The sequence below is a fragment of the Stegostoma tigrinum genome, chromosome 4 (assembly GCF_030684315.1).
Source record: "Stegostoma tigrinum isolate sSteTig4 chromosome 4, sSteTig4.hap1, whole genome shotgun sequence".
Taxonomy (NCBI): Eukaryota; Metazoa; Chordata; class Chondrichthyes; order Orectolobiformes; family Stegostomatidae; genus Stegostoma; species Stegostoma tigrinum.
Window position 1 is genome coordinate 86,344,297 of NC_081357.1, and position 23,113 is coordinate 86,367,409.

The following is a 23,113-nucleotide window of genomic DNA, read 5'->3' on the forward strand; positions in this document are numbered from 1 at the left end:
AAGCTGGGAAGCTCTTGGTTCAATTTCCATCCATAAGACTTCATGGTCGTGGAAGGTATGTTTGTAACTTAACCAAACTGGTTGAGTATTGACCTGCAAATCCTTCTGGTGTACACCAATGACAGGCACTGTCCCAGGAATGGGAAAGATTATTGCACAACTATTGATAGAAAGTACACTGGAGCTTCCACTAAAAACATCCATAGATCCAAAATAAAACGTGCTTGTCTCCCCAGTCACTATTATTTTGTCACCATACATTTGGGAAAGTGCATTGGCACTGAAGCTCCACTACTCCTGGGATTGTCACAAAAGTTACAGATTTAATTAAAGTCCTCAATTTTCCTGCCTAATAAACTTAGGAGTCTTACTTATGTCCTACTTTTAATTCTTTGTCTTCTGTTCAAATCTTTTCAATATGTCAACACAGGGTGGTTGGCACGCTCAGTATTTTGTTTCTTAGTTAACAAGGTGTAGAGCTGGATGAACACAGCAGGTCAAGCAGCATCAGAGGAGCAGGAAGGCTGACATTTTCGGGCCTAGACCCTTCTTCAGAAATTTTTTTCCTAGTCACTGGTTAGAGGCAGTAGCTTATAGGCAATTCTAACTCACAATTTGCTGTAAGCTGCAGCCTCTAAACAGTTACTTCTCTGCAAAGAGAGAGATGATGCCTATTAGACCCTGGGAAGTGTTTCTGCTACTGTATTTTTTAAAACACCTGCTCACAGAATGTGGGCATTATTGGCTAGGCCAACATTTCTTGAATACCCCTAATTGCCGAGATCACAATTAAGAGTCAGCCACTTTACTGTGTTTTTGAAGTTAAAGTGGCCAGATCAGGTAAAGACAGCAAATTTCCTTCCCCAAAGAACATAATGAGCCAGATGGGTGATTGTTCATATATAGATTATCCAGCTGCTTGGGAGCCAATTAGAGAGTTGTTCTCACGTTGAAGACTCCTGCCTTGATGAAAGAACCAGTCAACAGACTGTCTCTGGGGAAAACTTCCCTGAACATAGACCCACAGTGCCAACAGGTCTCCAAAATCTTATACCCACTGTTTGAACAAAGCAACACTGTCAATACAACTCATCATGAATTTCAGAAACTTGCTTTAATGGAAAAACATCTCCTTCCATATTGCTTGGTTTAAAGAAATATCTTTTTGTTGCATTTTGGTCCACAATGGGTTACAAATAAAGATAAAATTTAAAAAAAATGTAGCTGTTACAATTTCCTGAGCAAACTGTAGAACCCCACCATCACTTATACTTCCTTATGACTGTTGGCATGATTTCCTCTTATGATAATTGTGGTATGCACTCAATATTGTCCCATTGTTGTGCTGATTCCATTGAACGCCAGATGACAAATGGTCACAACAGACTGTATACATTTGCTGTTGTGGCTTCATTTCGACAAAGAATTCAGTCTGTGATTTCCATCACCATACCCACTCGACACCCTCACCAACTCAATTGCTTATTCAGTTGACATTCTGCGGCACTTGATCCCAGCTTATATTCCATACGTTAAAGGATGCTATAACAATCAGAACCCTGAGCTATATTGTCATTCTACTATAGAGAGCATATAGTCAATATCACAGGACTTTCTATTTGGGCATTGTATCTTTCAGTTTGCATTGATCTAAAGCCAATCAGATGCCAACTACCAACGAGAAGCCTGTCGTGTTTTCAATTGGACCTGAGATATTATTTTGAATAGTATTATCTCATTGGAAGATATAACATTCTTAGAGACCTTGATTGAGATGAGTGTGGGAGGCTTTTACTTGTGGGCGAGGGAATAAAACAAGGAGGTACACCAAGGGTAAGGATAACCACGTAGCAGTGAGATAAGTATAAAACTCTTCACTGAGAGGTTCATAAGCCTTGGGAATTGTCTATCTTGGAGAACTATGATTCTTTATTGTTGGGGCTATCCAAGGCTGAGATTGATAGATTTCAGTGGAGTAAGCTACTCAAGGAGCATGGCCACAAAGAGTAAAAATGTACTTGATGTAGACCACCATGTCCTGAAAAGTTTCAATGATGGAACAGGTTCATGGTGTTTACTGCTATTACTTACGATCTTTATAAATATAGTAATCACTGTTGACGGTTTTGCACTTTATGTCTGTGTCTAAAGGTTTTATGGCAATAGCTAGACTTCATGATCAGCAATGTCAGATCACATGGAGTTCATAGCTGAGGGAAGAAGGTTCCAATGAAGTCTGACTGAAGCATCTCTTTGTCAATTGCGCAAACAGTTGATAAATGTTCATTAGTTTGCACTGGTGTGATTTCCAGTCGTTGTTCAAAAGAGCCACCCCTAATGATACATACCAAATTCTTTGGAGATTTGATGGGGTAGATGTGGAAAGGTTGTTTCCCCTCCGTTGGAAAGTCCAGGACTAGACGGCATATATCTGAGTAAGGGATCTCCCATTTAAGACAGAGATGAAGAGAAATTTCTTCTTTTGGCTGGTTGTGAATTTGTGGAATTCTTTACCATAGATGGCTGTGGAGGTTGGGTTATTAAGTATATTCAAGGCTGAGATAGACAGATTTCTTTTTTTATCAGTAAGTGAATCAAAGGTTTACAGGGAAAAGGCAGCAAAGCAAGTTAACAATTATCAGATCAATCCTGATTTTCATTGAATGGCAGTGCAGACTCAGTGGGCTAAATAGCCTACTTCTGCTCTTACACCTTATTGTTAAAAACAGCCAGAGCCCAGTTATTAATATATTTACACACTGCCCATGAGAAAATATAGAACCACGATGGGCACCTGACAGCTTTCCACCTTGCACAAGTTTCAGTTCGAAGCATTTTCTTCTTCCCATTACGGCATTTATGCACACCAAATCCATTACATAGGGTACTTAATGGATTCAGTAGCTGTCCTGGTAAGGGGATCCAGAACTAGGGACAGAAACTGAATCTCAGAAGTCACCTTATATTGCAGAGGTTAGTGAAATTCTAAAAGTCTCCATCCCCGAAAATTTTTGAGGCTGGATATCATTTCAAACTTTCGAAATTGAGATTTAAGTTGGGCAGGCCATGAAGAGTTATGGAAGCAAGTTCTTGCTATCTACAGATTAGTCATGTATGTAATAGAATACTGGTTAGGATCAAGGAGCTGAATAGCCTCCTCGCTCCAATACGTTCCAAGAAATCTGATAAATAATTCCATGCACACCATTTTAAAAGTAATAAAGCACTGTGGTTTAATAAGGCATTGGACACACAATGATCAGAGTCTCAACTGTACACGGAGTGAATCACAATCCTTCAAACTCTAAATTTGTTAAGTGCTTTCAAGAGGGTTTCTTGAAACAGCATGTGGATAGTCTAACTACAGCAGGAAATGTACAGGATCTTCTATTGGCTAATGAACCTGGCAAGGTGACTGACCTTTCAGTGGAAGAGCATTTTAGGAACTGTGATCACAATTCTTTAAGTTTTAAGACAGCTGTAAATAAGGATAAGTCAGGATCTTGTGAGGAGTTACTAAATTGGGGAAGGGCAAATTACATCAATATTAAGCAAGAACGAGGGAGTTTTAATTAGGAGGAGCTGTCATTGGGAAAGTCCACATTTGATATGTGGGAGTTGATTAAAGACCTGTTGATCAGAGTTCAGCACTGCTGAGTTCCATTAAGAGGGAAAGATAGAATGGCAAGGTAAGGGATGCTTGGACAATGAGGGACGTTGTAATTTTAGTCCAAAGGTTAAAAAAAAAGCATATGAAAGGTTTAGGAAGCTAAATTTGGACAGTGTCCATGAGGAATATAAAAAAAAGCAAGAAAGAATTTGAGCAGGGAATTAGGAAAGCCAGAAGGGGCCATGACATGACATTGGCAAGACAGGTTGAAGAGAATCCCTTGGTATTTTAGACACACAAAAACGAAGAGGACAACAAGGTTGAAGGTAAATGAAGGAATTTCTGCTTGGGGGCAGAGGAAGTGGGCGAATTCCCAAATGAGTACATTGCATCAGTATTCACCCAGGAGATGGATTTGGTGGATACTGAGATTTGTGTAGCATGCTAATATACAATTACGCACATTTGGAAAAGCATGGCCTTATTAAGGACAGTCAGCATGGCTTTTTCTAGGGCAGGTCATGTTGATTGAATTGAATTTTTGATTGAATTTTTCGAGGAGGTGACAAAGGTGATTGATGAGGGTACAGCAGTGGATATTGTCAACATGGATTTAGTAATGCTTTCAACAAGGTCCCTCATGATAGGCTCATCTATAAGATTAAGATGCATGGGTTCTGCAGTGACGTTAGAATCCCTACAGTGTGGAAACAGGCCTTCGGCCCAATAAGTCCACACAGACCCTCAGAGCATCCCACTCAGACCTACCCCCTATAACCCACCTAATCTACACGTACCTAAACACTACAGGCAATCTAGCATGGCCAATCCACTTAGCCTCCACATCTTTGGACTGTGGGAGGAAACCAGAGTATCTGGAGGAAATCCACGCAGACACAGGGAGAATGTGCAAACTCCACTCAGACAGATGCCCAAGGGTGGAATCGAATCTGGGTTCCTTGGCACTGTGAGGCTGCAGTGCTAACTACTGAGCCACGAACAGTGAGCTGAAAGATGAACATTCAATAGAACTGGTTAGTATGAGGCAGCAGTACGGACCACTGAGCCACTGTGCCGCCCCAATCTGACTTGGCCTTTGAGATTCAGAACTGGTTTGTCCATAGAAGGCAGTGAGTAATGGTAGAAGGGTGTTTTTCAGGCTGGATATCTGTGACTACTGGTGTTCCACAGGATCTGTATTGGGACCTCTGCTGTTTGTGGTGTATATAAATGACTTGGATGCAAAAGTAGATGGGTGGGTTAGTAAGTTTCCAAATGATCCAAAGGTCAGTGGAGTTGTGGATAGCGTAGAAGGTTGTCAAATGATACACCAGTATCAGTTGCAGACATGGGCGGAGAAATGGCAGATGGAGTTTAATCTGGGTAAGTGTTTTATTATGGAAAAATATACAATTAATGGCAGGACCCTGAACAGTACTGTTGCACAGAGAGATGTTGGGGTTTGAGTCCATAGCTTCCTGAAAGTGGCCACACAAGTGATGGTAAAGAAGGGATATGGAATGCTTGCCTTTATTGGTTGGGGAATTGAGTACAAGGGTCAGGATGACATGTTTCACCTTGATTAGGCCACACTTGGTGTAATAATGCTCACCACATTACAGGAAGGATGTGGAAGCTTTGGAGACTGTGCAGAAGAGGTTTACCAGGATGCTGCTTCGATTAGCGCATATGAGATATAATCAGAGGCTAGGAAATCTCAGGGTGTTTCCTCTGGAGCAGCGAAGGCTGAGGGGAGACGTGATAAAAGTCTATAAAATTATGAGATGTACAGATAGAGTTAGCAGCCAGAATCTCATTCCCAGAGTTGAAATGTCTAAGAGGCATGCATTTAAAGGAGAGAGTTCAAAGGAGATGTCAGGGGCAATTTTTTTACACAGACAATGGTAAGAGTCTGGAATGGGCTTCCAGGGATGGTAGTGGAGGCAGGTACAATAGGGGTTTTTAAGAGAATTTTAGATAAGCACATGAAAATGCAAGAAATGCAGGAATATGGACCAAGGGCAGGCAGAAGGGATTAGTTTAATTTGGCATCATGCTTAGTGTAACATTGTGAATCGCAGGTTCGTTCCTGTTTTCTATGTTCTAAAATAAAAAAAGCAGAAAGTGCTGAGAAAATCAGCAGATCGGGTAACATCTGTCAAGACAGAAAGAAAAGGCAATCTACCAGGACAGGAGGAGAGAAGAACTGCAGGTCTTCATTTTTGCTAATTCAGCTGAATTAAACCCACCAGCTAAATTTTAAAATTAAACAACAGCCATTTAAGCTGAGGGTGGAAGAAGGTTGATGTTATTCGATTAGTTTTGTTTTTCATTAATTTTTAGATATGGGTGAACTGCCCTTGGGAAAATGGTGGTAAGCTGCACTCTTGAAACATTACAGTTCATGTGGTGTAGTTACATGTACAATGTTATTAGACGGGAAGATTCAGGACTTTTCCCTATCAATACCGAAGGAATGGAGATATATTTCCAGGTTAGGATTGTGACTGGCTTAGTGGGGAACTTGTAGGTGGTTGTGTTCTCATGCATCTGCTTTGTCTTTTGAGGTTGTAGTGGTTGTGGATACGTAAGGTGCTGTCTATGTAGCCTTGGCAAATTTTTACAATGCATTTTGTAGATGGTACTGCTGTGCAGGGAACGAATGTTGACAGTAGATGGGATGCCAGTCAAGCAGGCTGCTTTGTCTTGGATAATATTGGGCTTCTTAACTATTGTTGGAGATGCAAAGAACCAGGCATGTAGGGAGTAATCCAACACACTCCTGAATTGTGCCTTGGAGACAGTGGACAGGCTTTGGAGGGTTTTATTTTCTAATTTCTAATGTCCATTTTACAATAGGAAGTTGACAAAGATAGATCTGCCGGAGAGAGGTGGGCAGAGTGGGTTATCATGGCTTCCTGTAATTTGTAAAACCATCAACAGCAAGTCAATATGTTTTAAAAGTTTCTGATTTCCATCCTAGGAGCCAAATAGGGTTTGCAACGGCAAAAAATGCGGTGATGGCATACTATCTGAGATTGTCCCATATGACACGAAAACATAAAGCAGAGATTTAACCCAGGTGGTCAATACTCCAGTGGTTTTTGACGGAGTAGACAAGGAGTTGCTATCTTCATGAGTAGGACGATCTAAAAGGAGAGGATTGAGATTGAAACCAATTGGCAGAAAATCTGGTGGTTGATGTAGAGGCGGTATTTCATACAGCAAGTTTTTATAGAATGTGCTAGCTGAAAGGATGGCAGGAGCAGATTCAGAAGTTACTTTGAAAAGTGAATTGAATATAGACTAAAAAAGGAAACAAAAAATACAGGGTGCAGGGAAGGGGCAAGCAAACAGGTCTAATTAGAGAACTGGATAGGCTGAATGAGCTCCTGCAGTGGCAGATCATTCTATGATTAAAAGAGTATCTGAAAGTGACCTGTGTAAATGAAAGCTCTGAAAAAATGGGCAATGATCTGTAGTGCTTTTTGTAGCAAAGAGGAAAGGGCACCAATAAAAGGCACATCACATTGTAATGAAGCTGACAAATTTAGATTGGGGAAACAATACATCAAACTGAACTTGGCTATTTATTGGCATTTGAGCATTATTGCCACAGTCAGCCTCAGTCATCATTAGATGTACACTTAAGGTCGCTGGGAATCTGTAATCCTTGCAGGCTTTACAAAATCTGTGAAAGTTGTTGGTTTAATCCTTAAACAAGTCATTAAAACCCACATACTACAATCATTATGATTGTGTTAATCTATAGAGTGAAGACCATAAAATGCAATCCCACTTAAGCAAAAGTGATATCAGACTTGGATGCAAAACTGAGATGCACTGCTGTTTTATGTTCTGTTTGAAGCAACTGATCATTGTCAGCTTAAAGCACCATTTGCTGCTATGCCATCCCATTCTGCTTCTGTTTATGAGGCAAGGCAAATCAGTCATGCTTTGAAAGTTCTGTTAATTCTAAAACAAGAATTAGTAATTCCAACTATCTTGTAGTTTCAACATGATATTCTTGCATTATGACAAAGATGTTTTCATGTAAATTAGCATTCAATACAATTCTCATTGCTCCTTGAGTTGAATGGGTCCAAATTTCAGAATATCTCATTATTGTGTACATGTCAGTGAGGTTCATTATTATTGGCTGGGTACTTGGATGCTCACAGCATACCTGCCTTATCTTACTTTCCTTTCTACTGCAGACCAGACAGCTTGTCATGCTTCGTACTAGTTTGATTCCAGGTATGGAGGGACAGTCTTGTAGAGACAAGTTAGTAAGTTGGGTCTGTACTCATTGAAATTTATAATAATGCGAGAAGATCATATTGAAACGTACAAGATCTTTAGGGGTCAAAGCAGAGATGCTTGTGGCAGAGTCTAGGATCCGAGTGCATAGTCTCAAAGAAAGGAATTGCTACTTAGGAAAGTAATGAGGACAAATTAATTTCTTAGAGGGTAACAAATCAATGGAATTCTTTACCACACAGGGCTATTGAGACTGAGTCATTAAGTATATTCAAAGCTAAGACAGACAGTTGTTAATTAATAAAGGAATCAAGGGTTGTGGGGAAAAGGCAGGAAAGTGAAACTGAAAGGCAAAGCAGACTCAATGGGTTGAATGGCTTACTTCTTTTCCCACAATCAGAAGGCAGCTGAGAGTCATCACAGTGGAATTCTGGGAAGCATTGCCACAATCAACACGACTGTACAGCAGGCCAGAGAGAAGCTGGTATCAAACTGTGGTTAAACTTGAAACATTGCATTGATGATTCTCACCCTTTCCTTTCCTCTGACTAAAAAAAAAGAAAAATGACTCTGTGAGGATGACAACTGGCAAGGTAAAGGTGTACAAAGCAGTTTAAGGCCTTTATGAGAGTGGGCCAGTGTTAGAGTGGAGTGCTGAGGCACTTGCCTGAGCAGTTTTGGTGTCAGGAACCTGAGCAAAGATACAGGTAAAAGCAGGTAATGGCTCTTTAACTCTCTTTTTGTCTAGATTGAAGGCAGTAGGGATGGCAGTTAGGGCAACATGTGGAAAATCAGGGAGACTTCCAATGTTCTTGGTGGCTATACTTGTGAGAAGTGTACCCCGCTGCAGCTCCGCACAGACTGTGTTAGGGAACTGAAGGTGGAGCTGGATGCACTCAGGATCATTTGGGTTGCAGAGAATATCACTGATAAGAGCTAGAGTGAAGTGGTCACTCCTAAGTTGCTGGGTGACCACCAGAAGATATAAAGTGGGAAGGCAGATAGTTCAGTGTTCCTGTGAGGCCCTTCCCCTCAATAACAGGTATATCACTTTGGATCCTGTTGGAGGGGATGATCTTTCATGGGCTAACAGTAGCAATCAGGTCACTAGCTGTGTGACCAGCTCTGAGGCTCAGACAGAAAGGGTGCAGTCAGACAGAGCAATATCGATAGGAGAGGGGGACAGATAGGAGATTCTGGGCCACACAGGAGACAGCAGGATGGTGTGTTGCCTCCCAGATGCCAGGGTGAAGGGTGTCTCTGAGCAGTTGCAGAACTTTTGAAGAGGGATGGTGAGCAGCCAGAGGTCACTGTGCACATCGGTACAAATGACATAGGTGGACAAAGAGATGGAGTCCTGTGAAATGAATATAGGGAGTTAGGTAAGAAGTTAAAAAGCAGGATCTCAAGGGTAGTGATCTCTGGATTACTATCAGTGCCACGCACTGGTGAGGATAGAAATAGAAAGATAGGCCACATGAATGTGGGCTGAGGAGCTGGTTTACTTAATTAGTTCTGGATCACTGGAATCTTTTTGGGGTAGAGGTGACCTGTACAAGAAGAATAAGTTGCACTTGAATTGGAGGGGGGTCAAATATCTTTGTGGGGAGTTTTGCCAGTGTTACCCAGGAGGGTTTAAACTAATTTGGCAGGGGAATGGGATTCTGAGTAAGAGAGGGACCATCAAAAAGACAGCAGAAAATAAATTAGCCATCAAAAAGCAAGTTTACTATTCAGGGTAGCTAGGGGCACAATAAAGGGAGGGAAAAGACTTCCGGTTTAAAGTGCATTTATTACAATGCATGAGGCCTTACTAGTAAGGTAGATGAGCTCAGAGCGTGGTTTGGCTTGGAGGACTGGGATATTATAGCGATTAACAGAAACATGGCTGAGAGGAGGGCAGGACTGGCAGCTCAATGTTCCAGGACACAGAAGCTACAAGCATGACAAAAGTACAAGTTAGCATGGTGGGAGAGTTAAACACAGAAAACGTTGTTGGAAAGGCTCAGCATATCTGGCAGCATCTGTGAAGGAAGAAAACAGAGTTAATGTTTTGGGTTCGGTGCCCCTTTCTCAGAACTGAGTCAGTCCTCAGTTCTGAGGAAGGGTCACCGGACCCGAAACATGAACTCTGTTTTCTCCTTCACAGATGCTGCCAGACCTGCTGAGCTTTTCCAGCAACTTTTTTTTTGCTCCTGATTTATAGCATCTGAAATACTTTTGGTTTTTAAGGAGGGAGAGTTGCCCATTTGACAAGGGAGGACATAATAACAATGCTTCAAGGAGATATTCTTAAGAGGTCACTGAATGAGGCCACATGGTTAGAACTTAGAAACATGATGGGAATGTTAACTCTGTTGAGACTATATTATAGACCTCCAAATAGCCAACGGGTACTAGTGGAACAGATATGTAGAGAGATTGCAGTTACCTGTAATTTCGCCTGTATTGACTGGGCCACCTAAAGTGTAAAAGGCCTGGATGGAGTGGAATTTGTCAAATGTGTCCAAGAAAGTTTCCTAAATCAATATGTAGAGGGCCCTACTAGGGAGGGGACAACACTGGACCTCCTCTTCAGAAACAAGATCGGGCAAGTAACTGAGATGTGAGTCGGAAAGCACTTTGGGTCCAGTAACGATAACTCCATAGGTTAAGGTGTTAAACTGGAGCAGGGCCAATTTTGGGTCCATTAGGTAAGATCTAGCATTAATTGATCAGGTGAGTTTGTTGATGGAAAAGGAATGATTGGCACATGGGAGGCTTTTAAAAATGTCATATCAGTATATCCCTGTTAAGGTGAAGGGAAAAGCTGGCAGGTTCAGGGATCCCTGCTGACAAGGGATATTGAGGCTCTGGTCAGGAAAAAGAAGACGGCATGCATTGGGTTTAAACTATCAGGCTCAAGTGAATCTCTAGATGACCACAAAAAATGTGGAAGTATTACTTAAGATGGAAATCAGAAGAGCAAAAAGAGGGTTTGAGATGGGTGTGGCTGATAAGTTTAAAGATAACCCCAAAAGGTTATACAGCTATATTAAGAGTAAAGGTGTTTAAGGAGAAAATAGGTTCCCTTACCATTGATGCTGAGCAGTAGGCAGTTCCGTGTCTACCGAGATATTGGACTGCTCACCTCAGTTCCTCAACAACAGACACCATTCAGAAAAAAGTGGCTAAGGTAGATGCTGAGGGTTTGAATTGTCTACTCACCCGGTTCATAAATATGTTTCAGGAAGGAAATTTATCATTCTCACTTGGTCTGACCTACATGTGAGTGGGATGCTCTGAGGGTCAGTGTGAACTTGTTGGGCCAACAAAGCCTGTTTCCACACTCTAGGGATTCTATATCACTTAAAATATTGATGCGTACATTGTACAAGCTGTTAGGCACATTACTCCATTGAAATGAACCTGTGTGGTATCCGTTACAACCATCAGTAAGGTTGTCTGGTCGCTGAAGAAACAATTAATCAGCAATTACCATCTTCTCTGACAGAACAAACTGAGGAATTTGGTCTTACAACATTAATTTAGGTATTTGTTAACACATTAATTGATAGAATTAATTCGTGGGCTCATTAATGTGTCTTTGGTTGCTTATGGACATTTTTTTAAATAGAGTTGTTCACATTCACAATACTGCATTCAATTATGATTTAGTAATTTTCCAGAGAGTGATTTTAACACCATAGTGTTTAAAGATTTCAAGTCTTTTCCTGAACAAACTGCTCACTGCCGACAAGAATTTGAATATCATTGCAGTGGAGATCTCTGGAAGAAAACTGGGGCAACATCTGACAGAAAAAAATGGCTTAAAATTTTATGTCAGAGCAGACTGAAATCACCTTGCCACATTACCTTGTCTTTCTCCTTTCACCTGCTGACAAAGTTTGTTCACATTATGATCCACTTCTGTATTTTGATTGAATATTTGCAGTACCTGTAGGGTCTTTACCTTTCACTTGTGTGGAAAGGCTGGGTTGGATTAAAGCAGTTTCAGTGGGTGTGTTTTGGGCAGTGAGTGGAACAGCATGTTACCACATCCTTGACAATGAGCATAAAACATAGAAGAATACAGCGCAGAAAAGGCCCTTTGGCCCTCGATGTTGCGCTGACCAGTGAACTAATCTAAGCCCATCCCCCTACACTATCCCTTCATCATCCATATGCTTATCGAAGGACTGCTTAAATGTCCCTAATGTGTCTGAGTTAACTGTACTGGCAGGCAGGGCGTTCCACCCCCTTACCACTCTGAGTAAAGAGCCTGCCTCTGACATCTGTCTTAAATCTATCAACCCTCAATTTGTAGCTATGCCCCCTTCTACAAGCTGACGTCATCATCCTCAGAAAAAGACTCTCACTGTCCACCCTATCTAATCCTCTGATCATCTTGCACATCTCTAATAAACCCCCTCTCAGCCTTCTTCTCTCCAATGAGAACAGACCCAAGTCCCTCAGCCTTTCCTCATAAGACCTTCGCTCCAGACCAGGCAACATCCTGGTAAATCTTCTCTGCACCTTGTCCAATGCTTCCACATCTTTCCTGTAATGAGGCGACCAGAACTGAACGCAATATTCCAAGTGAGGCTGCACTAGCGTTTTGCACAGTTGCAGCATGACATCACAGCTCCGGAACTCAATCCCTCTACCAATAAAACCTAACACACTGTAAGCCTTCTTAACAGCTCTATCAACCTGGGTGGCAACTTTCAGGGATCTATGTACATGGACACCAAGATCCATCTACACATCCACTATACCAAGAATCTTTCCATTGACCCGGCATTCTGCCTTCCTATTATTCTTCCCAAAGTGAATCACCTCACACGTATCCGCATTGAACTTCATTTGCCACCTTTCGGCCCAATTCTGCAGTTTATCCAAGTCTCCCTGCAACATCTTCCAGCAATGAATATGACAAGAATAAATTACCAAATGAACAAAAGTAAAATTACCCGGTGGCTGGTAAAGTATTCATATTTTTGAGGGCTGGAGAACATTTCTAGGCACTCTAGTCAATTACTAGCAGTTTCTGCAAGTGTCAAAAGCCATCAAATTTAGAGCATGCATGAACCACTCAGGATGAATCATTGAGAATGACTATTGTATTCAAACACTGAATAGTATTAATAGGATGGACATGCCATTAGCACCATTATAGAAAATTTGTGCAGCGAACTTTCCAAATTCAGACTGATTCCATTCCAAAGAGAACAGGTGACTCTTTGATGCTATTTGTGAAGATATTGTGCCTGTATGTGGGTGGCCTGTTTCAAAGTAGTTGGAAATTTTGTCAGAACCTCTCTGCCCAGCTCCTCAGTCTGTGCTTCACTTAAATTTGTTTGCCATGTCAGAGACAATGATGAAAAACGCTGTTCTTCCAGAGTAAAATAAAGAAAATTTTTAGTTTTGAGAAAACATGTTTATGTTCATTGCTGCCATTCATGGGGGGAAATTGTTGAAAATGAAAATATCATGTCACATACACAAGGATCATTTTGCGTCTTGCTTTGCGCTTCCAACATTCTTCCCACTGCAATTCCTCAATCCGATTAAAAGATATTTACCCTGAACAATGATTCCTCCACAATGTCCTTGTGCACAAAACAGAGCATTCTATCAACATAACAGAAACTGTTTCTTTAAGATGAGGAAGCTATATAAACAACACAAACTCCATCATTATTTATTCATTTGGCAACAGTTCAAAACATTTATCATTCTTGCAGATTTCTTCTGATAAAGCTTAAGCTTTGCTTTGAATAATGTCATAATAATCACATTAACAGTCTTTGCTCTAATCAAATCTGCATTCTGATAACTCATGTAACAATTATTGTAACAAGTAGATTTTTTCATGCTGCTGCTAAAATAACCCAAAGATTCATGTGTTAAAGAAGAGCTTACTGGGTAAGCTCTTCTAATTTTGAGTCCTGATCTGTTGATGCTGTGACTAATTTTAACTGTGTACAATAGTGTAAATCAATTGATTTTGAACTGGCTGCCTATCATACACTGCTTTTCATTGAAGTCAATTTTGTTGGCATCGGTTTTACACTATTTCCCTGCAGTTAAAATTACACCCTCCAATGTTTCAAGTGTGATGATAATAAGGTTAATAAGTGCCTTCACAAATCAACACACTGGAACAACAGGGAACTTGAAGATCATGTTCCAAATAAGCTTTGCTGTCGGACTGTTTTGCAACATTATGAAAATAATATTCACTGGACGCATATTTAAGGATGGATCTTGTAAACTTGCAGGTACACTCTAGAGATGTGGCCCAGTAAATGAAAGGGACCTGGGGGAATTTCTCGTCCCAGCTGAACTTTTCATATTCACCCCTGAAAATCCATTGCAAAAATGCAAATTTGTAGATCCCATCCCACAGTAATAGTTACAGCATAAGTACAGGACCTCAAATCTGGAATGGAAGTCAGGCTGAATTCCAGATTTTTCCTGATTTCAAGTCCGATCGTTCAGCTTGTAGCTAGTTAGGGTCAAGTCAAGTTGGGCAGGGTGAAGTGTCACTTGGAGCATAGAGCAGAATGATACAAGAAACTACTAATGAATCTGGTGACATACCGTCCCAACGCATTAATCACTTAACTGTCCAGGTGTACTACTTCTTTAAGAAAACTGTTATTCAATTAAGCATGAGAATAAAAAATGTCCAGCATTTGCATACCAAAGTTTTTCAGTGATCTGGATTTGAGGTGCTCCACCTGCCATCTTCTTTATAACAGGGAAGTCAACCCCACTTGACTTCCGCCAAAGCAGAAAAAACAGTAAAACTTGCAAATGATCCATACTGGTCCGACTCTTTTATACACTTCAAAACAGAGTTCCAATATAACCAGTACTTTCATTTCCAATATAACAGGCTTTTAAATCATTGCCGCTCTGCTTTCAAAATGAGCACAAGAAAAAGAATAAGTGGAAGAAAGCCTTGTGATCCATCTGACCTTGTTCAATGCATCAGTACTGCCTTGTGCATTACCGCACATATGCTACTCCCTCACTCCACCTCCCACCCCCATGCAAAGGTTGAGTAATCTCCTGGAAGATGTGAACAAATAATGAAGGAAGGGGAAATGATTTTGACAACTCCACCTCCCGCCCTGACAACTAATGAAAACAAGTCTAGAAGATCATTTTTGCCATAAGTAAAGAAGAATTAACCATAGGGACAGGACTTACGTTTTGCTGAAATCCCAGAGAGCACAGTAAGGATTTTCAGTACCCTGTAAAAGGTACAAACACTTGTCAGTAAATGTTTTCTTTCATTGTTGATCAGATCATGTATGAGAAAGGATCTGTATGGAATTCACTGCCTGGAATTGGGATGGAGGCAGATTCGATCAAAACATTCAAGACTATTTTGGATGATCATTTCAATAGAAATATTGGGCAAGTAGGACATACTAGCCCTGGAGCATGTCCAGTGGAGATTCACACGGATGATCCCTGGGATGGTAGGTTTAATGTATGATGAATGGCTAAGATCCTGGGATTGTACTCATTAGAGTTTAGAAGGTTGAGGGGAGATTTAATAGAAACTTACAAGATAATGTATGGCTAAGAAGGGGTGGACGCTGGGAAGTTGTTTCTGTTAGGTGGGGAGACTAGGACCCGTGGGCACAGCCTTAAAATTAGAGGGGGCAAATTTAAAACCGAAATGAGACAACATTTCTTCAGCCAGAGGTGGTGGGCTTGTGGAATTCATTGCCATGGAGTGCAGAGGAGGCCGGGACGTTGGATGCCTTCAAGGCAGAGATCGACAAATTCTTGATCTCAGAAGGAATCAAGGGCTACGGGGAGAGTGCAGGGAAGTGGAGTTGAAATGCCCATCAGCCATGATTTAAAAGGGAGAGTGGACTTGTTGGGCTGAATGGCCTTACTTCCAATCCTACGTCATATGGTCTAAACTAATTTGAGGAAAAAGTACACATGATTAATTCAGTCTGGAATGAAACGTAGCCACTTTATCTGCTGTTAATCAAATAGGTGTTAATTCTGTGAAAATGTCTCCATAAATGGAATGAAAGAACAAAGAACAATACAGCACAGGAACAGGCTCTTCAGACCTCCAAGCCTGCACCATTTTGCCCTTCCATACTAAAACTGTCTTCACTTAAAGGATCTGTATCCCTCTATTCCCTTTCCTTCCTATTCATGCCTCCGTCCAAGTATTTCTTGAATGCTGCTATTGTGACTGTGTCTACCACTTGCCTTGCACATTCCTTTTAAACATTCCCCGTGCACCTTGAACCTGTGTCCCCTCATAATTGACCCCACCACCTGGGGAATAGGCCTCACACTTTCTACTTTATTCATGCCATTCACAATCTTATAAACTTCTATTAGGTCGCCCCTCAAACTTCTGCATTCCAGTGAAAACAAACCCAGTCTATCCAACCTTTCTTTCTTCATAGCTAGAATTCTGCATATGAGGCAACATCCTGGTAAGCCACTTCAAAGCATCCAAATCCTTCCAGAAGTGTGGTGACCAGAATTGTATACAATTTTCCAAGTGTAGCTTAACTAAAGTTCTATAAAGCTACAGCATAACTTGTCAATCCGTATACCCAATGCCCCTGCCAATGCCTTTTTTTAACTACCTTATCTACTTGTGGTACCACCTTCAGTGATCTGTGGACTTGTACACCCAGATCCCTCCGTATTTCAAAACTCCAAAGGGTTCTGCTATTCACTAAATAATTTCCACCTGAATGTGAAATGTAACCTCATATTGTGTGATGTGTAATTAAGCATAAGTCTGATCGGTAGAGATGTTAGTTAACCTTCTCCGAAGGCTGTTAGTGATCCAGATGCGTTTTAAGACAAATTTCTTTTTTTCATGATCATGTTCAAATAACAAGTTCTTATGAAATATTGTTTCACTCAGGACGCAGTGACCTGTGGCATGTTATACCATTAAAATTGAAAGCAAAACAGAACAACAGACATCAATTTGCATGACCAATTCTTAAAAGATGAGTTAACTCTTCGAGAGCCTAACAACCTTCTTAGACTTTCAAATCTTCAGCCCTTTGTTAGTGAAATAACTGAACTGAGTTCCTGTAATTTTCTTGTGATTAATCTTACAGCCCATAATTAGTGAACAGCACCAATTGAAAGAACATCTCATAATTCAAACACCTTTGTAGTTCATGATAACATTCTATTTTAGTTCCTGACATACAACAATTTTCATCATTCATAGAGCACTAATCATAAAGCAAAGTACCCTGCACTTGCGAAGCAACCCTAGTAAAATCATGTTTTCAATTTGGGACAGAGTTTCCTGAGCGAGGAGGGGGTCTGAATGATTAGAGACCATTTGACCAGTGGCAGATGAGACAGAGGCAGATAAGTCAGAATGAGAATATGTTGATGCCAGGCATGGTGAAGCGTGTGGTCAGTGAATGTGAGCGATGGCAGAACACACAGGATATTTGATACAAGGTCAGGACCGGCTGTGGGCTACAAAATTTGAGGTCATTCTCAATTTAGCTCCAGATGGAGTTGGTGAGATTGGAGCAGGTCATGTGGGAGAAAGTGTACCTTCTTGGAATAATGGTGAGGGGAGTTTGCATTGAGGTAGGTGGATTGGTAAGTAACATTCCTGAGCTAGAATGAGCCTGGTGACTGGATCCAAAGCAAGGAAGGTGATTAAGAAGAACCATTAGGTTCAATCAGATAAAGATGCCTGCTGCCTCAGGTGTTGGAGGCAACATGCTGGCTTAAGTCATGTCAACACATAGTCAAAGAAAGTTCTGGGACTTGGTGTGAAAATAGATTTTGGACCCAATTATGATCACCATTGGAGGTGGCAATGATAAAGAGACAGTTGGCGCTCATCAAAATGTCAGTAGAAGTTTATCTAATGCTTACAAATGAAGGTGGCTGGTCAAAGAGGGAACCTTAGATCATGTTTGAGATGACAATGATGGGTAGAGGAAGACTCCCCGAAGGCTTATGTTAATTAGCACCAAAGAGGATGCTTTGATTGTGTGAGGAGAGGTAGCTAGATCCAGGAAATTACTCACAATGTTGCTAGGTTAGAGCCGGGAAGGGAGAAAGCGGAATGAGTGTATCCAATCAAATCACACATATTTGAAAGGAAACCTAGTATCCGAATGTCAGGGCAGAAGCAGGGGGACTAGTAAAAGAAAATATTTTTGCAAGTTATTTATTAATGTTACTGTAGATAAACTGTCCTTATTGTCTGATGGAGAATGTTATCGTAAGTGTTTTATTTAACATGACAATAGATGAGCTGAAACTATATTAAGAATATTTTTGCAGGATAGATAGGTTGCCACAGGGAAAATTGAATGTCATGATCAAGGAATACTCTGCATTGCACCCAATCCTTCAATTAATACTCTTCTGGTATGAGACTCTGTGTCTTGCGTGGAAATCACACGTTGGCCCTGAGCCCTGAGGACTATCCCAGTTAATTCAAGGCTAATATCCCTGGAATAGTCTGCAGCAAGGAAAGAAGTACTTACATTTATCAAGTGAGCAAGTTCAATTTCCAGTACAGACTCTGCAATTTTCGGTTTTGGTCTTACTGTCACAGCTATGACTTTTGAATTCACAATGGTGTAATTTCTGCGGGTGTGTTTAAAAAGCAAGAGAAAATATAATTGAAAAGTCAAGAATAATTCTTGGAAAGGAGTACAGACATGATTAAAAACAACAAGATTAAAAAGCATCAGTCAGAAATGAATAAATTTGAAAAATAGAGATAACATTATATATAACTTGAGGCATCTTCCTGGTTTTCAAATCATTCCCTGACCTCGGCTGCTTCTCATTTCTGCAATGTCTTCCAGTCCCATGACCTCCATGATGATTTTAGTATTCGCTCCTGCCTCAGCTCATCTGCGTCTGAAGCCCTCACCATGTGTTCATTATCTCCAGACTAGACAATTTTAATTCTCTCATGTCTAGCCTCCCAACTTGCACCCTCTTGTGCTGATCAGAAATGCTGCTGCCTGAACTGTAGTTTACAATAAGTTCTATCTACTCAGCATCCATCTACTTGCTGACCTATCATGGCTCTTGAATATCTTCATTTCAATGTGCACTCCTGTTTTCAAATCCTTCGCAACCTTCCAACCTCAGTTGTAGCATCTCCAATTTCAGCACTGTACCATTAGTCATCTTGCTTTCATAAATGTGTATGAACATATAAATTTAGAACAGAAGTAGCCTGTTGGCCTCTTGAGCTTGCTCTCTCATTCAATACAATCTTTGTCAATCTATTTGTGTTTGATATTCCACGTTCCCATCTATATCTGGTAACCTTTAACTCCCTCAACCAACAAAAATCAATCTATCTCTGTTTAAAAATACTCAATGATGCCACCTCCACCATCTTCTGAAGGCAAAGAGTTCCAAACTTCATAAAAATATTCTACTCATCTCTGTCCTGAAAAGGTGACCCTTAATTTTAACAGTAGCGTCTTGACCAGCAGTCGCCTGTAAGAGGAAACATCCCTGTCCTGTCCACCTTATGAAGGCCATTCAGGATCTTGTACACTTTAATAAAGTCATCCCTCACTCTTCTGAATGCCAATGGAAACATGCTCAGCATGTCCAAACTGTCCTCCTAAGACTACCTGCGCATTCCAAGGATCAATCTCATCCTTTTTGATGGTAGGGGAAGTGGATCTGGAAGGTGCTGACGAAGGATCTATTGCAAATTTCAGCAGTTTACCTTGTAAACCGTACACACTGCTGCTACTGAGCATTGGTGGGGAGAGAATGTTTGTGATTGTGATGTCAGTCGAGCTGGGGGCCTTGTCCTGAATGATATCAAGCTTTTCAGTGTTGTTGGAGCTGTCTTTATCTAGTCAAGTGAACGGTATTCAAGCATATGCCTGATTTGTGTCTTGTGGATTGTGATCAGGCTTTGGGAAGTCAGGAAGTGAGTTAACTGCTGCAGGATTCCTAACCTATGACCTAGCTCTTGTAGGCACAATATTTATGTGGCTACTCCTCCAGTTCAGTTTCTGCTCAATAGTACCCCCAGTATGTTGATAGTAGTGGATTCAGTGTTGGTAATACCATGGATTATCAAGATGTGATGGTAAGTCATAGAGTCATCGAGCTGTATAGCATGGAAACCGACCCCTCAGTCAGACTCATTCATGCCGACCAGATATCCTAAATTAATCTAGTCCCGTTTCCCAGCATTTGGCCCATATCCCTCAAATTCCTTCCTACTCATATACCCATTCAGATGCCTTTTAAATGCTGTAATTGCACCAGTCTCCACCACTTCTTTGGGTTGTTCATATTTCATTTCACCCTCTGCATGAAAATCTTTCCCTTCTCACCTTAAACTTGAGCCTTTTAGTTTTGAACTCGCCTACCTCAGGGAAAAGTCCTTGGGTGTTCACCCTATCCATGCCCCTCATGGCTTTATAAACCATTATAATGTCACCCCTCAGGCTGTGACACTCCAGAGAAATCAGATCCAGCCTATTCAGCCTCTCCCTATAGTTCAAATGCTCCAACTCTGGCAATAGCCTAGCCCCGTAAATCTTTTCTGAACACTTGCAAGTTTCACAACATCCTTCTTGTAGAAGGGAGATCAGTATTGCATGAAGTATTCCAAAAGTGGCCTAACTAATGTCAGGTACAACTGCAACATGACCTCCCAACTCCTATACTCAGTGCAATGACCAATAATGGCAAGCATACAAAATGCTTTCTTCGCTATCATGTTTATCTGGGACTGCACTTTCAATGAACTGTGAAACTGCACTCCAAGGTCTTGTTGTTCAGCAACACTCTCCAGCACTTTACCATTAAGTGTGTAAGCCCTGCCCTAATTTGCCAAGCCCTAATTTGCCAAGCAGCATCAGAGGAGCAGGAAAGCTGACTTTTCGGGCCTAGACCCTTCTTCAGAAATGTGGGAGGGGAAGGGGATTCTGAAATAAATAGGGAGACAGGGGGAGATGGATAGAAGATGGATAAAAGAGAAGATAAGATGAGAGGAGACAGACAGGTCAGAGAGGCGGGATTAAAGCCAGTGAAGGTGAACGTAGGTGGGGAGTTAGGGAGGGCATAGGCTGGTCCAGGGAGGACAGACAGGGCAAGGAGGCAGGATGAAGTTAGTGGGTAGGAGATGGGGGTGGGGCTTGCAGTGGGAGGAATGGTTAGGGAGGCAGGGACTAGCTGGGCTGGTTTTGGGATGTGGTCGGGGGTGGGGAGATTTTGAAGCTTGTGAAGTCCACATTGATACCCTTGGGCTGCAGGGTTCCCAAGCAAAATACGAGATGCTGGTCCTACATCTTTCAGGTGGTGTCGTTGTGGCAATGCAGGAGGCCCAGGATGGACATGTCATCTGAGGAGTGGAGCATGGGGGAGTTGAAATGGTTCGCGACTGGCAGGTGTAGTTGTTTGTTGCGAACTGAGCATAGGATGAGCAGGTTCAAGGAGCCAAATGATCTGTTTCTGCTCCTTTTGCATTTGTTCATATGAATTACATGGTCAATTTTTCACAGTTGCTGAGTCAAAACCCTAAAAGTCCCTTCTTTAAAGCCTGTGGGTAAGCTTCCACCTCAACGACTGGAGCAGTTCAAGAAGGCAGCTCACTACCACCTTCTCGAGGCCATAAGTGTGGTCAAACTTGCCAGTGATGCCCATATCTCACAAAATGAATCTTAAATAAAGCTCAAGGAATTCATCTTTTGTTTACAACCTTCCTGATTCAATACTGAGTTGCATAATTTCACATCAGAACCTCTGCCCCATTGATTTATTTTCAAGAAACAGTTACCGGTGGCGTTTCTACCATTTCTCAGTTCCACCTCCTCCAGACTCATTATTTGTTTCTGTTCCCACTACCATACCATTTTTCACATGCCTTTAGTCATTTAGACTCTTGCACTGCCCAACATTAGTTTGATATCTCTGACTCTTCCTTCAATTTCCATGTCTATAATTGTTTGAAAGTTGCAGTAACTCTCACATCTTGGTGGCAAGAACCTGGGTTCAATTCCAGCCTTGGGTGACTGTCTGTGATGAGATTACATATCCTCCCATTGTCCAAAGATGTGCAAATTAGGTGGATTGGTCATGCTAAAATGCTCAGGGATCCGTAGGTTAGCTGGGATAGCCATGACAAATGGGGTGAGTACTGAGTCTGGGTAGGATGGTCAGTTGGAGGGTCAGTGCAGACATGCTGGGTCAAATGACTTCCTACCACACTGTAGGGATATACAACTTTCAGTTCTGGTAAACGTCATAGTTCTGAAATAGTGGCTTAATTTATCTATCCCAGAATGCTTCATGACCTGCTAAGCATTTCCAGTATTTTCAATTTATGTTTTCTTTCAAAAATTTATCTTGGAAAACTATTCTTCTCCTTGATATTCAAGAGGGTATTAGATGATTACTTAAGTATAAATAAAGTGCATGCTTATGGGAAAAGTTTAGTACCAAGACAATATGCTTAAAGACCTGCTGTAATTATGATGGGTTGTGGGGCCTTTTTCTGCATTATAATAATTCTGAGATTCTGAAAAATCATCCATGATTGTTCCAACACTGCCAAACTACAGCCTGAACAGGGCCACAAAATAGAATGAATTATTTCTAAGTTTCAATTAAGAAGAATTTGGGAGGTTAGCAAAACTGTTTGTGGCCTCTCAGGTTCTTTCAGCTGAAATGGGCTTGAAGTACCTGATTTCCTCTGCAGCATTCTCTGTGAATGCTTAGCTCATCAGAAATGCCCATCACAGAATTAACTCTTGGATATCTTCACATTCAATGTCTGATTTACAAAGATTTGGAATTGGAGAATGAGGCAGCACTGATGTGTGCCAATCTGCCCATCCTTCCAAGGCCAGTTATGAATCATGTTATTCCCAAACACCTGCACTGTCAGCTAGTAATTATTTTTTACCTTCTCATTGCCTTTTGACAAGTTACAATTCAGTCTGGTCTTCACTACTCTTTCAGGTGACAGCAAGTTTCAGTTAAATAAATAAATACTTCACCTTGTCAATCAGCCAAAATTGGTATCATTTGGCTACTGAACCTTCTGCCATCAGAAACAGTTTTATCTTATTTAATTTTATCAAAAGCCTCTCTGATTTTGAACTCATCTGTCAAATCTCCTGTCTGAATCTCATTGCTGATGTTATAATTTGAGCTGGTGCCTTTTGCTTTATACAATTTTACTCTCATTTGGCAACTGACATTCTCTGTACAAACAGG

The 23,113-nt window shown here is 41.2% G+C and overlaps 1 protein-coding gene across 17 annotated transcripts in view; it reads right to left on the reverse strand.

Moving 5' to 3' along the window:
- The window catches only part of adgrb3 (adhesion G protein-coupled receptor B3), a 1,393,543-nt gene that overhangs the window by 847,494 nt on the left and 522,936 nt on the right, over window positions 1–23,113 (reverse strand). For all 17 annotated transcript variants that reach the window (XM_059645517.1, XM_059645509.1, XM_059645512.1 and 14 more), the window contains 2 exons: window positions 18,388–18,490; window positions 15,071–15,114 (listed from right to left, as the gene is read on the reverse strand). In XM_059645517.1, coding sequence (XP_059501500.1) covers window positions 15,071–15,114; window positions 18,388–18,490 — 147 coding nt within the window. The remainder of the gene's footprint in view (window positions 1–15,070; window positions 15,115–18,387; window positions 18,491–23,113) is intronic.